The 20,388-nt window shown below is 41.8% G+C and overlaps 1 protein-coding gene and 1 long non-coding RNA gene across 2 annotated transcripts in view; one reads left to right on the top strand and one right to left on the bottom strand.

Moving 5' to 3' along the window:
- The window catches only part of LOC137321209 (tight junction protein ZO-2-like), a 95,737-nt gene that overhangs the window by 65,459 nt on the left and 9,890 nt on the right, over positions 1–20,388 (bottom strand). The window contains 2 exon segments of the mRNA XM_067983508.1: positions 261–385; positions 1,996–2,049. Of these exon segments, the coding sequence (XP_067839609.1) occupies positions 261–385; positions 1,996–2,049 (179 nt within the window).
- Positions 15,607–20,388, top strand: part of LOC137321213 (uncharacterized) — a 79,718-nt gene continuing 74,936 nt past the window's right edge. The window contains exon 1 of the long non-coding RNA XR_010962740.1: positions 15,607–15,810. This is a non-coding gene — a long non-coding RNA (uncharacterized lncRNA). The remainder of the gene's footprint in view (positions 15,811–20,388) is intronic.

Here is a 20,388-nt window from a genome sequence, read left to right as displayed (position 1 = left end):
ACAGTGCAGCACTCCCTCCCTCAGCGCTGACACTGGGAACGTCGGCCTGGATTATGGGGCTCGAACTCTCAACCTTCTGACTCAGAGGAAAGAGTGCGACCCACTGAGCCACAACTAACACTCAACATTCCTTTTTTAAAAAAAAATCACAAACTGCAAGCTTAATTGGTGGTAGCACGAAGCTAATGGATTCCACACTGAATACTCATTAAAGGCAATTATTCCCACTGAGCAGCCAATACGCCAAATGTTTTACTCACTGGAGTAGCCCGTCCGCTGGACCGCCTTCCAGAACGTCGGAGATTATAATGGAGGTTTCACCATTCTCAAAGTTGGGATTATCTCTCCCTCCTGACACCGCGATACCAAACCCCCTCTTTGAGTCCTAAATAATTGGAGGGTGGAGAGGAAAAAAGTTAAATATTTTGTAAAACATCAAATTCATGCCTATAATAGTATAAAAACTGCTCTAAAGACAAACCATAAAAATCCGATAAATTCAGGAGCTTTACCTACTAGGAAATAAAGAATTGAATATTGAAACTGTTTCTAGTGGTAGGAGGGTCGGTAACCAGAGGACACATTTTTTAAGGTGATCGGCAAAAGAGCCAAGAGGCAACATGAGGAAATTTTTTTTTTAAAAACGCAGTGAGTTATGATGATCTGGAATGCACTGCCTGAAAAGGGTGGTGGAAGCAGATTCAATAGTAACTTTCAAAAGGGAATTAGACATATACTTGAAGGGAAAAAATTTACAGGGCTTTGGGGAAAGAGCAGGGGAGTGGGACTAATTGGATAGCTCTTTCAAAGAGCCGGCACAGGCACGATGGGCCGAATGGCCTCCGTCTGTGCTGTAAGAGTCTATGATTCAATGAATCATTACAAACATCTGATTTTTAACCTTGAAAAGGTAACTGCTGGTGTTAGCGAAGGATTAATCAAATGGGACTTCTATTGATTTCTCTTTATATTAAGTTAACTTGTGTCCAGTAACTTTTCAATTGGAACTGATCTCACCAGCAGTTTGATTGTCCCTTTGATAAGGCCCTGGGAGTCTGTAAGTACGAGCTGATGGTGGCAGGGAATGCCATCTTGTAGGTTATTTGTCTTATTACTTCACAGGGACACAGGAGACACATGGTTAAGTGTCTGTAAAGTTGAATGGCGGTTGTATTGATACAGAAACAGCTGCGTACAGAGGCCACCCATGGAAGGCGACATCTGTCGAAAGGAATGCGGCCTGGGGTGATGTGAAAGTAAGACGGGCGCAGGAGTGTTAGGATGCCTTTGTGAATCTCTGTAACTGACTTCATCCTAAGGATTGGATTGAAAGATCAATCAGGATGTGTAAAACTGAAGTCATTGACAGGGAACATGAAAGGAACATTAGGTAATACTAAAACATAAGATCGGGCCAAAAAAAAATTAAAGTAGTTGCTGGGAGAGAGACCTAAGAATCCACTGAGACCTGATTAGCCGACAATTTTGCTGTTAACATGTGGGTTCTCCGGTAAAACCTTGCAAGGTTCTTTTTTCCGGTAAGTGCACGTTTAATTATTGTCAATGATAGTTATCATATGCTTTATAAATCTGTGAATATCTACCTGTAATGCTGTGAACCCTATTATTTTGACTAACCTATAAGGACATATGTCCATTAACACTGGCAGGAAAGGATGTTAAATTTTATCTGCCTTACGTTTGGCTTTCCTTATTCCTTTGAAAGAGATTCAACTTCTGGATAAAAATAGGTGGGTGAGAAACAATCTGATGATCCGGGGCATATTATTTTTTTAAATAAATAGCGCTTGTGGGATGACATCAATATCCTATCTGCATTCGGTGGCTGAATAAATTACAGAATGACAATAAGCAGTTCTACAAGTAGTATAACAGCATTTAGAATACCAGATAGAGTTTAAATTCTCATAATATTTATTTTTTTGCAAAAATACAGTCCCTGTATATTTAAAGGGAAAAAAAGAAAACTCTTACTTTTTGTAAAGTCACAGTAAACTGCTCCCATAGGACCTCCTCCATGACTGTGGCCTGTGGAAAAAACAATTACATTCAGAATTAGCATAGGTGTGAAGAAAGAGGCTCCTCATTCCTCAATTGATAAATGCACTGCCCAGATGCAGCATGGAACACGATTGAGCCCGAGATCTTATTCTTCAGTCACTGGTCTTTCCCAACCCGAGCTGTGCTGTCTCGGTAAAACATTTCCCCCAACTGGAAGGTGGGTGCTTTCTGTTAGCCCGGTTACTTCGACGTGCTCAATGTTTAGAGTGTCATTAACAGAAAACCAGAGGGGATAATTCCTGCCTGCATCCTTGAGCATAGCAGTGCACAGAAAAACAGTCTCAATAACGACAAAATCAGACATCTATAGTGTTTCCACACCTCCCCCCCCAAATTAAATATAACCCTCACACGTCCTCACATTGAAGTACAGGTCCCCATCTGCTGCCAATCCACTAACAGCAACGTGATAATGACCAGGTAATCAGTTTTTAAAAAATATATAAATGACGTTGGTTGAGGGATAAAAATCGGCCAGGACACCAGGGAGAACCCCCCAAACTCCCCAGCTCTTCTTCGAAATAGTGCCATGGGATCTTTTACGTCCACTTGCATTTGCTTTCAAAGCAACAATTCAAAGTGTAGAATTTCAGGCAGTGGTGCAAAGGGGAAAAGGGCACAGACTTCAGTACAGGAGTCTCGTTTTATTAGCCTGCCGTAGCTGGGACTTAAATGCTGTGGACTCCAGTAAGTGAATTCAATTTTGTGGCAGATTGCACAGTCTTAAAGATGCAATATTAAAAAAGGTTCAATATTTTAGTTTTAAAAAGTTCATAACACTATTCTGCAAACTTATTGTACAGCCAAGCTTGATTTAAGAGAAGGTATCCTAGATTACTGACTCCTCCACAGCTGTTAACAGTAGTATGGCAGAAAGCACAGTTCAAGAGGCACTTGACCAATCCAATTAAAGGGATCCCACTCTAAATACCTTAATGCTGTTAACGCTAGATTCGCCCCTTCCAAAATGGAAGCTACATGTACAACCCTATAATTTAGCTCGAGAACAAAACAACTTGCATTTATAAAGCGCCTTTAACATAGTAAAACGCCCCAAGGTGTTTCACAGGAGCGTTATCAGACAAAATTTGACACCGAGCCACATAAGGAGATATTAGGGCATGTGACCAACAGTTTGGTCAAAGAGGTAGGTTTTAAGGAGTGTCTTAAACAAGGAGAGGCAGAGGGGTTTAAGGAGGGAATTCCATGGGCTCAGGACCTCCCAAAGCGCTTTACAGCCAACAAAATACTTCTGAAGTGTAGTCACTGTTGTAATGCAACACAGCAGCCAATTTGCGCACAGCAAGGTCCCACCAACAGCAATGTGATAAATGACCACATAATCTGTTTGATTGATGTTGGTTGGGGCATAAATATTGGCCCGGGATATTGGGAGAACTCCCCTGCTCTTCTTTGAAATAGTGTTGAGATCTTTTACGTCCACCTGAGGGGGCAGACAGGGCCTCTGTTTAATGTCTCATCCCTCAGTACTTCACTGAAGTGTCAGCCTAGATTAAGTGCTCAAGGGCTATGGAGAAAGAGCAGGGGAGTGGGAATAATTGGATAGCTCTTCCAAAGAATCTGGAATGGGGCTTGAGCCCACAACATTCTGACTCAGAGACGAGAGCGTTACCAACTGAGTCATGACTGACTATACTCCAATACTACTTCACTGGCCATGAGCACTGTGGGATATCCTGATGAAAGACGCCATATAAATCCAAGTTCTGGATTTCTTTAAAAGGAGTTTAAAAAAAAACATCAAGATTTGCCTGCTGGGCGCCAGTTCTCAGACTAAGCTCTCTCGGTCGCACAAATCCCATCTGCTAGGTTGAAACTCACTCTAATGTAGCATCGTGTTTTCACAGTGGGGGGGGAGGGGGGCAGGAAGAAAATTGTTGAAAATCTCCAAATGTCAGAAATCTGAACCAAAACTATAAAATACTGGAAACAGACAGGCGAGTCAGCATCAGGAAAGATAAAAAAAAGTCAACATTTTTAGCAAAGCCCTTCTTTACAAACATAGAATTTACAGCACAGAAACAGGCCATTTGGCCCAACAGGTTTATGTCGGTGTTTATGCTCCACACGAGCCTCCTCCCACCCCTCTTCATCTCACCCCATCAGCATATCCTTCTATTTCTTTCTCTCTCTCTCTCTCATGTATTTATCGAGCTTCCCCTTAAATGCATCTATGTTATTCACCTCAACTACTCCTTGTGGTAGTGAGTTCCACATTCTAACCACTCTCTGGCATAAAGAAGTTTCTCCTGAATTCCCTATTGGATTTATTAGTGACTATCTTATATTTATGGCCCCTAGTTTTGGACTCGCCCACAAGTGGAAACTGTTTGCAGATGCTGGCTGACCCATTGCATATTTTCAGCATTTTTCCTCCCCGTTATTTTGGCTCAGTTTCTAGTTAAGCTGTAAACATTGCATGGTTTAGGAGCATTTTAGCATTTACACACAAAGCGGCTAAAAGGAAGTGCATTGCAATGCAGGGCAACAAATGAATGGGCTCCGTGACGCATGGCTACACAGCAACAATGAAGCATATTCATAAATATCATCTCCCTTACTGTGTAGAGCTTTGCTTAATGCTGAATGGTAAAAGAAACAAGCACAATAAGGTTTTCTTTCTTCCAGAGGCATTAAAAAAAAATCAATCTCAAACTTCTAGACTTAATAAAACTTCTCAAATATAAAATTCACCAAGTAAGTTCAATCTTTATATAAAATGTTAAAAGCCTTCATTCTTCCAACTGTTTTCACTGGCAGGAGGGTCGGTAACCAGAGGACAGATTTAAGGTCATTGGCAAAAGAACCAGAGGGAAGATGAGGAGAAAATGTTTTTGCGCAGCGAGTTGTTGTGATCTGGAATGCACTGCCTGAAAGGGTGGTGGAAGCAGATTCAATTTTAACTTTCAAGAGCAGGGGAGTGGGACTAATTGGAAAGCTCTTTCAAAGAGCCGACACAAGCACGATGGGCCGAATGGCCGCCTTCTGTGCTGTATCATTCTATGATAATACTGCAATCCATCGGGTATAAAGTGGTTTAGCCATCCTGACACGCACTCAGATTTTGTTTTTAAAAAGCTGCGTGCATATTTTCAGCTATAAGAATTACCTGGCTAACCACATTGAATCATACAGATGGTTCCAGTTTGTGTCTAAAAAAAAACTGGTTGCCATCACAACAATTAATCTCTTAATTGGGCATTGCTGTGCTAGTTTAAACTGCAGAAGACGATAGTTAGCCGGAATTTTCAACTAACGGAGACGGAAAGTTTGGGCCATTTATAGGATGGAAAGAAACACAAATTACCGATAAGGACAAAAAAAAAGTTTGAAAGGAAAAAAAGGCAAGAGAGACTCACAAATCCACTGTAAAGCCTGAACGAATTCACCACATGGGCCCATTTTCTTTGCAATGCTTGAATGGACTTCATACTGAAATGCAATGCTGCACTGTAGCAATCACCTACAGCACCAGGTTTCATCCATTTCCAGAATTCGTCAAGCTAGATTATGTAACCTTAATACACTGCTGCCCTACATGTACCACAAATCCTGCCAGTTGCAATCGTACTGGGAGGCAAAGCAGTCCATTCAGGACACAAATCAGTCACAGGACCTTGGCCACAATACTGAATTTAGTGCGTTATTACACCGTACATACTAAGTAGGGACTATGCTCGACAATGTTGTAACAAATAATGCTAATCACATCCAATCTTAAAAATGAATAGTAGATACATATTCTACTGGTCATTCAACTTCAATAGAACTTGCCCATGTTTTAATCCACTGTAATTATAAAATAGAAAATCTCAACAGTATTACAATGAATGGATTAAGCCAGCAAACTGTAGGAATGAGCTGGGGTTCCACATTAACTGTTAGCTGCCCACTTGGTCGATTCAGGTACTTAACACCCAGATATTGCTTTCAATTCAGAAACAATTACCATCATATTCTTTTGATCAACAACATGCATTTTTTTTTTGAAGTGCCCAGTTCAAACTTGACTTAAAAGTAATTAAATCATCCAAGCTACCTTTGCAGAAATACAAGATGATTAAAGTAATTAATAGGGTAGATAGAGAGAAACTATTTCCTCTGGTGGAAGAGTCCAGAACAAGGGGGTATAACCTTAAAATTAGGGCTAGGCCGTTCAGGGGTGATGTCAGGAAGCACTTCTTCACACAAAGGGGAGTGGAAATCTGGAACTCCCCCCCCCAAAAAGCTGTTGAGGCTGGGGGTCAACTGAAAATTCAAAACCGAGATTGATAGATTTTTGTTAGGTAAGGGTATTAAGGGTTACGGAACCAAGGCGGGTAGATGGAGTTAGGATACAGATCAGCCATGATCTAATTAAATGGTGGAACAGGCTCAAGGGGCTGAATGGCCTCCTCCCATTCCTACCAATGTAAATATAGAACATACTGGGCCACGCTCAATCTATTAAGTCAATCAAGAAACCCCACCTAGTTCCAACTTTTCTTTTGGCCACCCCTACAAATCATGGCATTTCTAAGTAAATTATGTATTAAGATGCTGTTCCTGTCTCAAGCTGGGCAGTCGGCATTGAAAACATTCCAGAAAGCATGAGCAACGGGAATTTTTTTTAAAAAAAATTCATAGCTCGAACGGATTTTGTCAAACTAGAAAACTATGGCCGAAAAATACCTCGTGTGCTGAAATTTTTAAGTCGCTTCAGTTTTCCTTGGTCGGGCTTTTTAAAAATATAAATAGTAACATATTTGTACTAGCAAATTCAGAGTGTACATACATCACCAAAAAAAAACACTGCACGTCACATTTGTTATTTTACTGCTCAGTCTAAAAGTATCACTAAAAGTGGTGCACAAGTCACACTCAAATCTACAAGCCATAAAAACCTTGCACAAAGATTTTTCCACCAGACTTTTATATATAAAAATTTTTTTAAAAGGGAGCTGGCATGTGAAGTGGCAGATGACGTACTTTCAGTGTAACGCAATCCCCTGCTTTAAGTTTGATAAGTGGCAGGACAAAAGCAGCCTCATGGAAACCCACTCTAAAATCGCAAAAATCATTTTTCCTCCTCCAAATGGTGCGCACACACACACACACACCATTTAGAAGAAAAAGGACTCCGTATTCCTGAAACGCCACAGTGGACTTAGATGAACTAATAACGAGACCAATCTTCCCACCCAAGCACTTTTGGAACCCATCAATCACTATGGTAGGGTGTGTTTCTGGATCACAGATGCCTCAGCGATGAACTATTCCACGAACCACAAAGAAACGTCATCTGCCGATAATGAAACGGCATGTTTCACCTGGGTTACTGAACTCTCAAATGTTAATAATGTAGCATCCTTTCCAAATAGAACAGGAGTTACTTTTTCTTCCTAGTGTCTGCCAATGCATGGCCACGTAAAATATAAGCGGTAGTAAGAGCAGCTCATGGTGATCAGATGATTTTATGCCATGATGGAGTCACCAGCAGCAACCAGAAAGTAAACCTGCAAGATTCACTGAGATCAGTTACTAGTTATAAGACACTAGTTATAAGACACTAGTTATAAGACACTAGTTATAAGACACTAGTTATAAGACACTAGTTAGGCCCCAACTGGAGTATTGTGGCTAATTCTTAGGATACACACTTAAGGAAGGATGTCAAGGTCTTAGAGGGTGCAGAGGAGATGGGGTCGTTCTCCTTACAGCAGAGAAGGTTAAGAGGAGATTTAATAGAGGTGTTCAAAATTATGAAGGGTTTCGATATAGAGTAAAGAAGGAGAAACTGTTTCCAGTGGCAGGAGGGTCAGTAACCAGAGGACACAGATTTAAGGTAATTGGCAAAAGAACCAGAGGGGAGATGAGGAAAACAATTTTTAAGCAACGAGTTATGATGACCTGGAATGTGCTGCCCGAAAGGGCGGTGGAAGCAGATTCAATAATAACCTTCAAAAAGGGAATTAGGTGAATACTTGAATTGGAAAAATTTGCAGGGCTATGGGGAAACAGCAGGGGAGTGGGAGTAATTGAATAGCTTTTTGAAGAGCCAGAACAGGCACAATGGGCCGAATGGCCTCCTTCTATGGTGTTTGATTCTAGGGTGGGAGAAAATTTAAGAAGGAAGAAAAAGTATGTCCCAGTTACAGGTGTTGAAACAACCAAAAACTGCACCCATCTCCAGGAGTATTTGAACTGTACTTAAGTTGCTGCAGGTCACCAATGGTATCCAGTGGCCTTCGAAGCATTAGCTAATCAAACAAAAAACTATGTACAAAACAATGCACTGAAAACATGTCAAAACAGTTCCCCTCATTTACTCCACCCAAGAGGTTTTAAAGTAAACAATAATAATTTAAAGAGGAGTCAAAGTTGCAATCTGGCACATTTTTGGTGGGTGTGGCTTGCTCTCTGGAGTAACAGTGCACCCACTCAAGTTACATCCTCCGCCCCCCCCCCCCCCCCCCCCCCCGTTTAGTTTCAGAAAAGCGACATAGCCACATCGAAACAAAATGGAAAGGAGTCTTGTGATAAACTACTGTACAAAGACATCATCACATAACAGAGCACGAATGAAGCCGTCCAAATGAGTCATCGGTTAGACAAGGCACATCAGTTTTCTGAAGACCAACATTTGTAATAGAATTTGAGGCAGCTGGCCAAAGCTTTCTGGAGTCCTTTTAACAACTTGCATTTATATAGCGCCTTTAACACAGCAAAACATTCCAAGATGCTTCACATGAGCAATCAGACAAAATGTGAAAGCATATCACTAAAAGCAGATTATCTGGTCATTATCAAGGGGAGACCTTGCTGTGCGCAAATTGGCCACATAAGGAGGTATTAGGCCTAGTGACCAAATGCTTGGTCAAAAAGGTAGGTTTGAAGGAGTATCTAGTTTAACTTGGTGACATTATGGTAACTGAGGTCAGAGGGGGAATGGTTGCAATTCTACAGATGGGAAGGTTTTTCATTCAATCCAGATGCTCCCTTTTGGTTCATGTTATAGATTTTAATGCCAAGTTCTGCTTATATTTCTGGCCAATCTTTATCCCTCAACCAACATCACTAAAAAGCAGATTATCTGGTCATTATCAAGGTGGGACCTGGCTGTGCGCAAATTGGCTGCTGCATTTCCTACATTATAAGAATGACTACACTTTAGAAGTACTTCAATGGCTGTAAAGCGCTTTGAACAGTTTGTGTGTGTGTGTGTGTGTGTGTGTGTGTGTGTGTGAATGTAGCCTGTATAGGGTTGCTAATCAAAGATGGTGGGGACGTCTCGTGATCTTGTTTAACTTCAATTCAAATTAGTCTACATGTGGAGTAATCCATTTAAAACCTCTGTGGGAAGTAATCTATTTACGGGTAATGTATTACGGAGCTTTTGAAACAACATCTGAGAAAGAGATTTGTGGCAGAATTTTTCTGGAATTTTATTGGGTGACTAAGCTTTAATTTTTTTTAATCAAGGAAAAATGTCAATATAGTGTCTGCGTAAAGTATGTGAAATAATTAGCTGCATAACCATTGGCGGCCGTGCCTTCAGCTGCCTAGGCCCTAAACTCTGGGGTTCCCTCCCTAAACCTCTCCGCCTCTCTCCTCTTTTTAAGACACTACTTAAAACTTTTTTGACCAAGCTTTGGTCACCTGTCCTAATACCTCCTTATGTGGCTCGCTGTCAAATTTGGTTTGATAACACTCCTGTGAAGCACCTTGGGACGTTTTACTACATTAAAAAAGATGCTATATAAATGCAAGTAGTTGTTGATAATAGATACAATCTTCAAAAAGAAAAATGCACAGATGCCAACACACACACATTCATAGGTGCCAGATTGGTGGAGCCTTTTAAACAAACACCTCAATGCCCCTTACAAAACTCTCCAATACATGATAAACAGTAGACCATGTATGCTGACGTAACCCAGCTCACAACTGAGTGTTATCAGTCTGCATGACTAACATCAAGTAGTGAATGAGTAAAAGTTTCCTCCAAATGAATCTCAAATGCCACTCCCTTGTTACTGATTCCAGCTCCCTCTCCACTGAAGTTGCTGAGGCTGAACTAGGCCAAGCAAATCCTTGGCGGCCTGCATGACCCAGCGTTGAGCGTCAAACCCCCTATCCTATTAATCCACAACAATCGCTTGCTTCCACCCCACCTCACCTCACCACTGTCAGCAAAAAGCTTATCCACACTTTTGTCACCAAAGCTTCTCCCTGGCAGCAGTTCATCTTGCTCCCCCCATAAACCCCAACTCGTTCAAAACAGACCCAGCTGCTCGTATTGTGTCCTGCTCATCCATCATCCCATCTACACCGACTTCCTGTCCCCAACACATTAGATGTAAAAGCCTCATCTTCAAATGCTTTCACGACCTTGCCCCACCCTACTTCTGCAAACTCCTCCATCCTCACATCCTTCAGTTCTCTAACTCCGCTCGTCTGCATCTGCCCATTGCCTTCAACCCTCTTCGCTCCACTCGCTGGAACTCCCTCGCTCAGCCCCTCTTCCCTCGCTCTACCTTTAAAAGCCTTCTTAAATTCTATCTTTTCAGCCAAGTTTTCACTCACCTCTCCTAACACAACGGCTTGGCACCCACTCCTTTTTACATTACATTTTAAAGTATCGTGGAACTTTAAAAAAAAAATGTTAGTGATGCAAGTAGCTTTTTTTGTTACAAAGAATTTACAGCACAATAACAGGCCATTCGGCACAGCAGGTCAATGCTCCACATGAGCCTTCACCCACCTCTCTTCACCTCACCCTATCAGCATATCCTTCTATTCCTCTCTCTCTCTCGCTCTCTCTCTCGTGTTTACCAAGCTTCCCCTTAAATGTATCTATGCTAATCACCTCAACTACTCCTTGTGGTAGCGAATTCCACATTCTCACCAATCTCTGGATAAAGAAGTTTCTCCTGAATTCCCTACTGGATTTATTAATGACTATATATTTATGACCCCTAATTTTGATCTCCCCCACAAGTGGAAACATCTTATCTAACTCTACCCTATTGAATCCCTTCATAGTGTTGTTGCTGATTTAGCATCTTACACAACGAGTCCCAACATGAGACACCAGCAGTGTGGGATACGAAAATTAAACACTGCACCCACCTCCACAATATTCCATGCTCTCCTTTCCCAAATCCAATTTGGTGCAATGTCCATATGCACTTCTGCCTCTCAGTGGAACTTTTCTCTCAGCCGAGTTCTTTACAGGTTCCATAAGGGCTAAACATTATATAACTCTCCCAAATGGATGCACAGCGACATATCTATTTAAATGGCAGTCATCAAAACAATATTTTCTTGCTGCCAAAATAACGGTGAGTTTAATGGCGCTCGCCATTATTAACGTGTAAATCATCCAGCAAGTTGCGATGAGGAAGAGATTCCCCGTGAATTGCGAAGCGTCACAAATTGCTGGACGATTTGCACCACTCCACCGTTAACCAGGCGAAAACAGCATCTCGCCCTCAATCTCCCAGTGAGTTTCAAGAAGTTGCTGCATTTACGCATTAATTGCCCATTAAACTTGCTGCAGAAAGTTAGGGCTGGTACTTAACAGCGTAAGGACCTTTTTGATGATGAGATTTATGTTCCTGCAATGCCAATCAACCTCTCCAGCCCAGAAAGGGAACTACTGAAACTGTGGAGTCTCATTCCTGCGGGTAGTGAATTGTTGGGGAGACTTTTTTTAAAAATTACTCTTCCTTTCTGTCTCTTTTTTCTCTCTTTCTTAATCCAGTTGGTCTTTCCCTCTCTTTTCGTACCTGATTTGACTCTAATTCACCCTATTTCTCAGTCGTTCCTCTGTTTCTTTCTTAATCCTTAAATCTCATTGGTTAAGGAGATAGACTGTTGGTCCCGTCATTCACTAAGGTCCCAGATGCCTCTTTGCCCTCGCCGTGCCCGTTATCAGCTCACACTTCCAGCAAGTTACAGGGCAAAAGAGTCTAATTAACGCTGCGAGATGCCCCACTCCAGCAAGATCTGGATCAATATATTGTGCACTGCTCTCTTCACCCTACCACTGGAACCGCGCCTTCAGCTGCCTGCATCCTACTCTCTGCAATTCCCTCCCAAAAACACCAACTCTCTGTCCTCCTTTTAAAAATTCTCAACACCCATCTCTTCAACCAAGCTTTTGACCACTCCTGCTAACCTCTCCTTTTGTGGTTCAGCCTCTGTTTTCCATGTGCCTTCTGTAAAGCACCTTGGGATGCTTTTTATATTAAAAGGCACTATATAAATGAGAGTTACTGTTGCATCCAATAAGTAAATTCATGTTGATTTCTTGGTTTTAATTTTCCAGTTGGTAGAAGAAGCAACACAGAGTGCTGTCTGGAAACCAGTTCTTCCTTCAGTAATCACTGGAGGTTTACATCTGTTGATTACTATCTGCATACATTACATAGAAACATAGAAAATAGGAGCAACAGTAGGCCATTCAGCCCTTCAGGCCTGCTCTGCCATTCAAAATGATCATGGCTGATCGTCTAACACAGTTCCTTGTTCCCGCTTTTTCCCCATATCCCTTTAGCATTAAGAAATATATCGATCTCCTTCTTGAATACATCTAATGACTTGGCCTCCGCTGCCTTCTGTGGTAGAGAATTCCACAGGTTCACCACCCTCTGAGTGAAGAAATTTCTCCTCATCTCGGTTCTAAATGGCATACCCCATATCCTGAGACTGTGACCCCCTGGTTCTGGACTCCCCAGCCATCGGGAACATGCTCCCTGCATCTAGTCTGTCTAGTCCGGTTAGAATTTTAAATGTTTCAATGAGATCACCTCTCATTCTTCTAAACTCTAGTGAATATAGGCCTAGTCGACCCAATCTCTCCTCATACGTCAGTCCTGCCATCCCAGGAATCAGTCTGGTAAACTTTTGTTGCACTCCCTCCATGGCAAGGACATCCTTCCTCAGATAAGGAGACCAAAACTGCACACAATACTCCAGATGTGGTCTCACCAAGGCCCTATATAACTGCAGTAAGACACCTCTGCTCCTGTACTCAAATCCTCTTGCAACGAAGGCCAACATACCATTCACCTTCCTAACTGCTTGCCGCACCTGAATGCTCGCTTTCAGCGACTGGTGTACAAGGACACCCAGGTCGCGTTGCACCTCCCCTTTTCCCCAATCTATCACCATTCAGATAATTATTTGCCTTTCTGTTTTTACAACCAAAGTGGATAACCTCACATTTATCCACGTTATACTGCATCTGCCATGTTCTTGCCCACTCACCCAACTTGTCTAAATTATATTGGAGCCTCTTTGCATCCTCCTCACAGCTCACATTCCACCCCAGCTGTGTGTCATCTGCAAACTTGGAAATGTTACATTTAGTTCCCTCATCCAAATCATTGATATATATTGTGAATAGCTGAGGCCCAAGCACTGATCCCTGCGGTACCCCATTAGTCACTGCCTGCCACCCGGAAAAAGACCCATTTATTCCTACTCTCTGTCAACCAATTCTCAATCCATGCCAGTATATTCCCCCCAATCCCATCTGCTTTAATTTTGCACACTAACCTCTTGTGTGGGACCTTATCAAAAGTGTTCTGAAAATCCAAATACACCACATCCACTGGTTCTCCCCTATCTATTCTACTAGTTACATTCTCAAAAAACTCCAGTAGATTTGTTAAGCATGATTTCCCTTTCATAAACCCATGCTGACTTTGTCCAATCCCGTTAATGCCTTCCAAGTGTTCTGTTATCACATCTTTTATAATAGACTCTAGCATTTTCCCCACTACCGATGTTAGGCTAACTGGTCTGTAATTCCCTGTGTTTTCTCTCCCTCCTTTTCTAAAAAAGAGTGGGGTTACATTTGCCACCCTCCAATCTGTAGGAACTGTTCCAGAGTCTATAGAATTTTGGAAGATGATCACCAATGCATCCACTATTTCCAGGGCCACTTCCTTTAGTACTCTGGAATGTAGATTATCAGGCCCTGGGGATTTATCAGCCTTTAGCCCCATTGATTTCCCTAGTACTATTTTTTTTTATACTAATACTGGTTTCCTTCAGTTCCTCCCGCTCACTAGACCCTTGGTTCCCTAACATTTCTGGCAGGTTATTTGTGTCCTCCTTTGTGAAGACAGAACCAAAGTATGTGTTTAATTGTTCTGCCATTTCTTTGTTCCCCATTATAATTTCCCCCATTTCTGACTGTAAGGGACCTACATTTGTCTTCACTAATCTTTTTCTCTTGACATATTTATAGACGCTTTAACAGTCAGTTTTATGTTCCCTGCTAGTTTACTCTCATACTCTATTATTCCCCTCTTAATCAATCTCTTTGTCCTCCTTTGCTGAATTCTGAACTGCTCCCAATCCTCAGGCTTGCTGCTTTTTCTGGCAATTTTATATGTCTCCTCTTTGGAGCGAATACTATCCCTAATTTCTTTTGTAAGCCACCTTTCCTGTTTTATTTTTGCGCCAGACAGGGATGAATAATTGTTGTAATTCCTGCACACGTTCTTTAAATATTAGCCATTGCCTATCCACCGTCATCCCTTTTAGTAAAGTTCCCCAATCTATCCTAGCCAACTCACACCTCATACTTTTGTAATTTCCTGTATTTAGATTCAGGACCCTAGTTTCGGATTCAACTACTTCACTCTCCATCTTAATGAGGAATTCTATCATGTTATGGTTACTCTTCCCTAAGGGACTCCACACAAGATTGTTAATTAATCCTTTCTCATTGCACAATACCCAGTCTAGGATCGCCTGTTCTCTTACTATTCCCATTTATCTGTTATAAAGTAGTCAAGATAAAGAAAAAAAAGAGTTGTATTTATAGAGCGGCCATCACAACCTCAGGATGTCCCAAAGCTCTTTACAACAGTGACTACGCTTCAGGAAAGTACTGTAATGTAGGGAAATGCAGCAGCCAATTTGGGCACAGCAAGGTCCCACAAACAGCAATGAGATAAACGACCAGATCATCTGTTTTAGTGATGTTGGTTGAGGGGTAAATATTGGTCAGGACACCAGGGAGAACTGCCCTGCTCTTCTTCGAAATAAGAACACAAGAACATAAGAAATAGGAGCAGGAGTAGACCATACGGCCCCATGAGCCTGCCCTGCCATTCAATAAGGTTATGGCAGATCTTTGACCTCAACCCCACTTTCCTGCCCCTTCCCCAATCAAGGAAAGACAATACTTGCCATTTACACAATGAATTACTTTTGCAGCAACTTGTGTTGGTAGAGGAGTTGGACAATCTGTTGCCAAGAGCAATGCAACGTTATCAGTCACCGTGTAATTGATATAAATTAAGAAACAGTAGCTCTTAAGGCACGGTCGATAAAACAAGAGGGAAATTTGATACGTCTAATAAACGAAGCACATTCAGCTCCCCCTCCAATTCTGGTGAATTCCAGTTAATACCTTCACGGCATATAATTTTTTTTTAAATCAACACACTCAAACCTAGAGCAGTCGGAGACGTTTGTCACGCCCTTTCTAGTTGCTGTAGATCAGGAGTGTGCGCTCGATCGCACTTCTTTCAACAAAGAGAGAGAAAAATTCTCACTATCGCAACTTAGAGATTTCCAGTTGAGTGACAAACTTAAGCTTGAAAAGGACGCACGGAAACAGAAGAAAGAAAGAAAGAAACCCCCTTTCACACAACACTTGCCTGGTGCTGGAATCTGACAGCCATTTTGGAGACCAACAGACAGGTAAAAAAAAACCCTCGACCAAACAGGCAAGAGATGCAAAAAAAAACCCACACACACAAACACAAACAGGGTTTCCCCACTCCAGGAACTAGGAAGGAGATCCATGGATCTCAACACCTGGAGAATGCAACTCTTCCAACAAGGTTCAATTTAAACTTGCACAAAACTTTTTGTTTTGAAGTTTTTAAAAAAAAAGTTAACTCTTCACCTCAGGTTGTCTTTTTTTTAAAAAAAAGTTTTCTATTTCTCCCATTGCTCTTTGCAAGTCTCAATCTGCCAGTCAGCAATGCCTTGCCTCCTCCCCCCACCTCTCCCTCCCTGTGTTGAGGAGGAGACGATCCCATTGAGAGAAGCGCACACCTTGTCTCAGGTCGTCTCCAACACTCAACTCATCCAACCGGTGCTAACCAGGGACTCGAGTCGAATTACGTGAGGTTAACGAGTATCCTACGATTCAACGACCAAACCTCTTCTAGGGGGGGGGGGGGGCGGGGGGTTAAGACTTCACCGCAGCTTTTAGCTTTGATTATCGCTCTCGGATCGGATCAGAGACCTTCAACACCCTCCCACCACCAAACACTAAATTAACCCGCCCGCTTGAGTTTTCCAACTTTCATTATCGACAACCAATTTATTCCGTTAAAAGTTTGTTTCAAACACTTTTATAGGTTGGGGGAGGGGGGGAATACTTGAAAGTTTAACTTAAAAATCATACAAGATTGATGCAAGTTTTCTTAAAAGTAAAAATAACTCGAGGTTTGCATTAAATATTCTGTCCAAATGAAAGAGGGCTACTAAGTAATGGTTGCCAACCCTCCAGGATTGCCCTGGAGTCTCCAGGAATTCACGATTAATCTCCTAGACACTATTGCGAGCAAACACTAGGGAGAAAAATCATTGGGGGCATTGAAAAAAAGTGTTAATTTTAATTTTATTTGAACACTTTCACTTATAGTTAGTTATAAAAATATTGGAGATGGAGAAAAAGTGCTATTTGACTGGGAGGGGCGTTTGGAGCCTGGAAGCCGTGAGAGGACACCTCCAGGACTACATCCAACCAGAGTTGGTAACCTGACTGCTAAGGCTACAGGGATAACGTGTGCCTTTGTATCGCAAACTCAATAATGTATGTCGATAAGTGGGAAGTTATATGGGTCCAGATCGGTTTTTGTTTTTTGGGGGGGGTGGGGGGGAAGTTGTATACAAAATGTTAATCACCTTTAAACTAGAAAGTCAATTTCTATTTAGTGAATAAAAAATTACATTGCGCCACTTGAAAAAAAAAATTGAATCCATTCTCTTAGACCAAATGAACTAGACATACAGCATACATTAATGCAAGTAATCAGCGCACAGGAGGAGGGCACTCAGCCCATCACTCCTGTTCTCTTAAAGAGCTACCAATTGGACCCACTCCCCCTGATTCTTTTCCCCATAGCCCTGCATTTTTTTCCTTTTTAATTATTTATCCAATTCCCTTTTGAAATTTACTATTGAATCTGCTTCCAGGCAGTGCATTCCAGATTGTGACAACTTGCTGCGTAAAAAGAATTTCTCTTAGTCTCCGCCCCCCCCAATTCTTTTGCCAATTATCCTAAATTTATGTCCTCTGGTTACCGACCCTCCTGCCAGTGGAAACAGTCTCTCCCTATCTATCCTATCAAAACCCCTCATAATTTTGAGCACCTCTATTATACAGCTATAATTTTTTTTCCTAAATGGGAATGACTTCCACTTTCAGTAAAGCCTTTATAACATTTTGGGATCTATGCCAAAGGAAACTTTGCATTTTACAATCAATCAGTCAAGTAGTTTGTATAACCATCTCTTTATACAGTACTGGCACAGGTTTAATCGTGATCATGGAAAGGCACCACTCTCGTTTAAAATAAAATTACCTAAATAGTTATCTTTTAAAACCATGCCGCTTACAAAGTATCTATTCTTACATCCATTTGTGGCCATCTTTGTAAAAACGAGGTGGATTCATTATAGTGGGATGTAGTTCTAGAGATTAAAACCACTAATCCAAACGAATGGTTTTTGAATGGAACCAGTCATTTGAATCCTGAGATCAGATGAATTCACTGATGCACAACTAGCATAATTAAGGAAGAGTTTCTGTCCTTGGCAATTGATGTGTTTGATGTCACAGATTATTCAAATAAGATTAATAATGTCATCATTTCACGTTCATTGTTATTTTCTGTACTGAATAGCACAAAAAACATTATCTACCATATACAATATATTTTCAAAAGGGAAGATGGAATACAATCCATCTGCGTATTTAAAACTGAGGCATTGGTCACATCACAGGTAAAAATTAGTAATTGGCCCAAACAAGGGCGTACAAAGTTATGTTACCATTTGGAAGGATGAGGGGAGGCAATATAACAACTTGCATTTATATAGCACCTTTAATGTAGTAAAACGTCCCAAGACGCTTCACAGGAGCGATTATCAAACAAGATTTGACACCGAGCCACATAAGGAGATATCCGGACAGGTGACCAAAAGCTTGGTCAAAGAGGTAGGTTTTAAGAAGCATCTTAAAAGGAAAGGCGGAGGCGGAGGGGTTTAGGGAGGGAATTCCAGAGCTTAGGGCCTAGGCAGCTGAAGGCACGGCTGCCAATGGTGGAGTGATTAAAATTGGGGATGCACATGAGGCTAGAATTGGAGGAGCGCAGAGATCCCAGAGGGTTCTAGGGCTGGACGAGTTACAGAGAAAGCGGGGGGCGGGGGACGAGGCCAAGTAGGGATTTGAAAACAAGAATGAGAATTTTAATAGAGGCGTTCCTGGACCGGGAGCCAATGTAGGTCAGCGAGCGCAGGGGTGAATGGGACTTGGTGAGAGTTAGGATACGGGCAACAGAGTTTTGGATGAGCTCAAGTTTATGAACAGTGGAAGTTGGGAGGCCGGCCAGGACAGCATTGTAATAGTCGAATCTGAAGGTAACAAAGGTATGGATGAGGGTTTCAGCAGCAGATGAGCTGAGACAGGGGCAGAGACGCGCGACGTTACAGAGGTAGAAGTAGGCGGTCTTGGTGATGGAGTGGATATGGGGTCAGAAGCTCATCTCGGTCAAATAGGACACCACGGTTGCAAATGATCTGGTTCAGCCCCACAGGCTGGGGAGTACATCAGTAAAAAGAACATGATGGCCAGACACACAGTGAGGGGAGAAGAGACTTAGAGTGATAGAAACAATGTGAAAGAGAGTTAGACAAAGTGATGGACATCAGTGAGAAAAGTGTGACTGCAAGAGGGATTATTTTGTTCATAAGCAATGCCACAGGAGAGCATCTATAAGTTATAATGAAGTGTGTTACACAGATAAATGCTCCTGTCATTATAAAGTAGCATCCCCGCCCCCATACCCATGGAGATCCACTAGTCTATATTAAAAACATTAACTTTTGAAACTGTGATGCCTCCTAAATTGGTCCACGAGAATGTGAAGCCCATTTCCGCACAAAGGCTAGTGGAAATCTGGAACTCTTCTCCCGAAAGGCTGTTGAGGCTGGGGGTCAATTGCAAAATTCAAAACTAAGATTGATAGATTTTTGTAGGTAAGGGTATTAAGGGTTATGGAACCAAGGCGGGTAGATGGAGTTAATACACAGATCAGCCACGATCTACGTGAATGGCAGAACAGAGCAGGGGAGTGAGACTAATTGGATGCTCTTTCAAAGAACCGGCACAGGCACAATGAGCCAAATGGCCTCCTTCTATGCTGTAACATACTACGATAACAGGCTCGAGGAGCTGAATGGCCTACTCCAGTTCCTATCCCTCCTTTTAAGTATTCTGTGGGAATAACCAGCTGATGCCTACATTACTTTTCCAGTTATCAGATTAGTCTACAAGAACCTCATAACACACAGGGATCCATCTGAATTGATTTTTTTTTTGCAAATAGTCTTCCCAGCCCAGTTCCTACTTCAAGCTCACTAGCCCAAATCTGTCTGTCTGTCTGTCTGTCTCCCCCACCCCACCAGTCTTTTCACACTTGCTCTGAATGCCAGTAGACCCCAGTATCTCAGACTTCGTGCCTCTTCAACACAACACTGCTGTAGTGTGACCCCCCCCCAAGAGAAAGGAACATTTCATCATCATGTAGTGGAAAGGTCTGTACTAACATGTTCTAGTCACAGCACACACTAAGATTCTAAAACATGTTTTTACACTGTTAGTCACATTGTTTCAAGGTCTGGCCTTCAGGATATGAAGACGAGTGTCACAGAGTGTTGGATGGTGCCAAAGTAATTCTGATATTAAGGAAGGCCAACTTCTTAAGGACAGACAAAATAACATAACTGCTGAACTATTTATAGTGAAAACTTTATCAGGATAAATGTATCCCTTAGACCTATTTTTCATAGGTTTAGACAACTTTCTTCCCTCCAAACAAGTATAGTTTCATACTATTAGTTCCAAATAGAACTGCTTTATATTATGCTAGCTAAATCCTCATTGTGTTGCCCTAGGTTTTTACATAATTATGGAAATGTAGAGGAGAATGCTACTTTTCATTTTCCAATCTGTACGCACTAACAAATTTCCTATCTACGACA

This window comes from Heptranchias perlo, chromosome 4 (genome assembly GCF_035084215.1).
Source record: "Heptranchias perlo isolate sHepPer1 chromosome 4, sHepPer1.hap1, whole genome shotgun sequence".
In the NCBI taxonomy this organism is placed as follows: Eukaryota; Metazoa; Chordata; class Chondrichthyes; order Hexanchiformes; family Hexanchidae; genus Heptranchias; species Heptranchias perlo.
This window is presented reverse-complemented; position numbering and strand designations above follow the sequence as displayed.